The sequence below is a fragment of the Hyaena hyaena genome, unplaced genomic scaffold (genome assembly GCF_003009895.1).
Source record: "Hyaena hyaena isolate Hyena2069 unplaced genomic scaffold, ASM300989v1 scaffold_1862, whole genome shotgun sequence".
Lineage (NCBI taxonomy): Eukaryota > Metazoa > Chordata > Mammalia > Carnivora > Hyaenidae > Hyaena > Hyaena hyaena.
This window is the reverse complement of record NW_024082495.1, coordinates 43,949-47,368: the sequence shown is the minus strand read 5'-3', so window position 1 is coordinate 47,368 and position 3,420 is coordinate 43,949. Positions and strand designations below refer to the sequence as shown.

Below are 3,420 nucleotides of genomic sequence, written 5' to 3'. Positions count from 1 at the left end.
TCGGCGCGCTGGTGGACAGGGGGGGGGGGGGGGTGAGGGCGGCTCCTGCTCGCGTCTGAGACGCCCCCAGACCCCGTCCTGGGAACAGCCCCCCCCCCACTCACGTGCTCAGAGCAGGACTCGCCCTCGGGCGCCTCCTCAGGGTCCTCACACACCACCTCAGGCTTGTTGATCTTCTGCATGTTTCCGAACTCGATGGCACTGAAGGGCACGCCTGGGAGCGCAGGCCGGTCAGCGGTGGGCGCCCCCCCGACACACACACGCGCACACGCACACACACACGTGCGCACACACGCACACCGGTCCCCCCGCCAAGCCCCAGGAGGCCCTCACCGTCAGAGAGGAACTCCGAGTAGACCTGCAGGCCATTGTAGTCACCGCAGAGGCCGCACGTGTGGTTCCGGAACTTACTGTCCAGCTCCAGCTGTCGGGGGAACAGGAGGCAGGTGAGCGGGAGGGGCGGCGGCCAGGCTGGGCCCCGGCGGCTCCCCCCGCGTGGGCGTCTGGTGGGGAGGAGGCTGGAGTTGGCCACTCCGTTTCCGGATGCCAGGGGTCACTGAGGACGGGGGCGGGGGGCGCGAAGGGCCAGCCCAACCCCCCAGGCCCTGAGGGCCCCCTCTGCTGCCGATCCACTCGTGAGGAGGGTCGACCCCAGGCCGCGGCGGGGGCTGCACCCACCATGAGGGAGTCTTCCCGGTTCCACATGAGGGTGAGGCCTGCGCGGGAGAAGACCTTGATGTAGACGTCATTCTTCTCGATGAGCAGCCCGGGGCTGTAGTGCGGGGTGCTGACCCTGGGGAGGGCGCGCCGGGCGGGAGTCACACGCAGCCCACACAGCCACCCCCTGCCCAGAGGGGACTGAGGCTGCGCGTCCCTTGGGGGGGTGGCCTCCACTCCCAGTGCCAGGGCCGCAGACGGCGCGGCCACCCTCTGCAGCGGCTGAGGCCGCAGCAGATCAGCCCCTGCCCACCTGGCCTCCGGGGGCATCCTGCTGCTGCCCGCCCCTCTCCCCCTCACCCCTCCTCAGGGCCCCAGCTCTGTGCCCCGAGGGCCTGGACACACCCCTCCTGGGGAAACAAAGGGCAGACCCTGGTGGAGGCAGGGCAGGAATGCAGCTTAGAGCCCCATTGTTCCCCAGACAATGGGGGACAAAAGCTGGGGAGGGGGAGGGGCTCCCCTTCTGTAACTGGAGCCTGGGGCCCCCAGTACAGGATGGGTGAAGCCCCTCGCACCCATGGGGGCTCCTGGTAGGAGCCTGTGTTTGCTGCGTGCCTCAGTGACCCGGACTCAAACCCGACACCGTCCGAGCTGGTGGAGGGGCTCGCGGGGCGGCCCTGCCCCACTCACATGGCCCCGTTCACCACCTCCAACTGGCGGGTGAGGTAGATGGTGTCGTCCTTGATGGTCAGCAGGATGTACTCGACCTGGGGGTGACCCCCATCTCGGCCCAGGCCCCGCTTCAGGTGCACCGCAAACTCCTTGTAGGAGTCCCTGCAGTCAGACGCCAAGTTGTAGTCACACAGGCCCGGGAAGCGGAAGACGTCGCCGTCGAAGGTCTTGTAGTGGAAGTTGCCCCAAGTGCTGCAGACGCTGTGACCGTGGTTCCGGGCCCTGCCCTCTGGGGGAGCAGGGACACGTGGGGTGGCAGGGTGAGCGGCCGGGCCCTGGGGGAGCCTGTCCCGAGGCCCCTCCCGGCAGCTGCCCTCCAGGGACCCTCCGGGAGCCGGCCCTTGGGGACTGGCCGCCCCCCCCAGCGGGTCCCTGCCCCCTAAAGGGACATCTCCAGCCGCCACACCCTTGTACCCAGCCTGGCCTGGAATGCGGCCAACTCTCCAGGCACCAAGCGGGGCAGAGGGGCTTTCTGGAACCCGGGGCACCCTGTCCACATGGCCCCGGGCCCCCGGCCCCATCGCCGCTGTACCCCGTCCAGCCTTCCCCTGCACCCACTGCCCCGCACCCACCAGGACGGCGTCCCTGGGTGCTCACTTCGTGTCCACACATTTGGGGCCACAGCCCCCCCAGGGGCTTTGTCACCCAACCCGGACGGGATGGAGATGCGCCCACCCTACGTCCCCATTCTTCTTCGTCTGGAGTGCTCCCTTGAGCACATGGCCAAACACCCCAGCCTGCGGGAGGGCTACCTTGGCCTTGGCCCTCCAGGGTCCCTGGCACCCGGCTCCTCTCGGCTGCGTCTGCCCGCCCCCCGGGCCCCCGGACAAAGGCCCAGCTCAGGTGTTTGCACCTGGCACCGTGGCCTTGCCCACACACTCCGGCCCGAAGATCACCTTCGAAGGGATGATGGGAACCCAAGACCACCTTCCCTCCTTCCTTCTCTCCACCCAAAGTCAACAGGGGTCGAGGGCAGGATGCCCGACCCAGGCTGTGCACCCCGAAGGCTGGGCAGAGGAGGGCCTCTGCTCTGAGCCGCCACAGCCTTCCCGCCTCCCAGGACAGGCCACTGACCACCTCCTCACCTCTCCGGAGCTCCGCACCCCCGGCTGAGCTCAGGGCCAGGCAGATGGCCACCAGGCCGGCTAGCGGCAGCCGCATGGTGGCTCAGAGGGTGGCGGGGGAGAGCAACTGGGGCAGGGGTCCGGGCCTTATATGGCCCAGCAGGACGGGCAGAGGCGGGGAGAGCAGAGGAGGGGCAACGGGTGGGTGGGGCGTTTGCCAGGTTATCAGGAAAACAGCTGTGGGGGCTCCGTGGTGTCACTTGGGAAATATTGATTCAAGTTATCTGTGGTTTATCTTTTTATTGAGCCCTCAGTAAAGCCAGCCCTCCTCAGGATGCCGCGGCCCGCGATCCCAGTTCCGACTAACACACACCCTCCCAGCAGCGTGCGGGTCGGGGCCCGCCCGGAGAGGTCCTGGGCACCCACATCCCACAGGCCCCGGCTCCTCCCGGCCACGCCCACCCTGTCCAGCGTCCCAGCGGAGTGAGGGTCTCAGGAGGTGCTTCCCCCAGGGGCTCCCAGGCAGAACCGCTGCCCCGCGTCAGCTCCTCTCCTCTTCCCCACCCCGGAAGCCCTGCCCCCTCTGGTCCCCAGCCGCCCCTACCGGGGTCCCGAGCCTCCCAAGGCCGGGATGTGTGGGCTCAGTGAGGCCCGGAGGCCGCCCGTCTCCCTGTGAACTCCGCTCCTTGCCGGTTCCGGCAGGCAACTCACCGAGTAACCTCAGGCCCCCAGCTCCGCCCGCCCGCTAATCCCCTCCTGTTCCCAGGCTGGGCCAGTCTCTGGAATTACCTGTAACTGGAACTTGGGGAGCCCAGCCAGGGGCCGCTTTACCGAAACACATCCTCTGGGGCACGGAGGCCTGGCGGGAGGCTGGGCGTGGACGTCCTCGAGGGGAGCGCGGCCCCAGGCCATCAGCCTCCCCTGCCAGCCGGCAGCTTTGTCTCCTGGGGGGTCGAGAATGAGTCTC

At 68.7% G+C, this 3,420-nt stretch overlaps 1 protein-coding gene across 1 annotated transcript in view; it reads right to left on the bottom strand.

Moving 5' to 3' along the window:
- The window catches only part of LOC120226850 (mucin-2-like), a 26,826-nt gene extending 24,267 nt beyond the window's left edge, over nt 1-2,559 (bottom strand). Inside the window, exons 1-5 of the mRNA XM_039225012.1 lie at nt 2,475-2,559; nt 1,348-1,618; nt 679-793; nt 334-424; nt 105-214 (exon numbers count right to left, since the gene is read on the bottom strand). Of these exons, the coding sequence (XP_039080943.1) occupies nt 105-214; nt 334-424; nt 679-793; nt 1,348-1,618; nt 2,475-2,550 (663 nt within the window). The 5' untranslated portion in view covers nt 2,551-2,559. The remainder of the gene's footprint in view (nt 1-104; nt 215-333; nt 425-678; nt 794-1,347; nt 1,619-2,474) is intronic.
- Between the last annotated feature and the right edge of the window lie 861 nt (nt 2,560-3,420).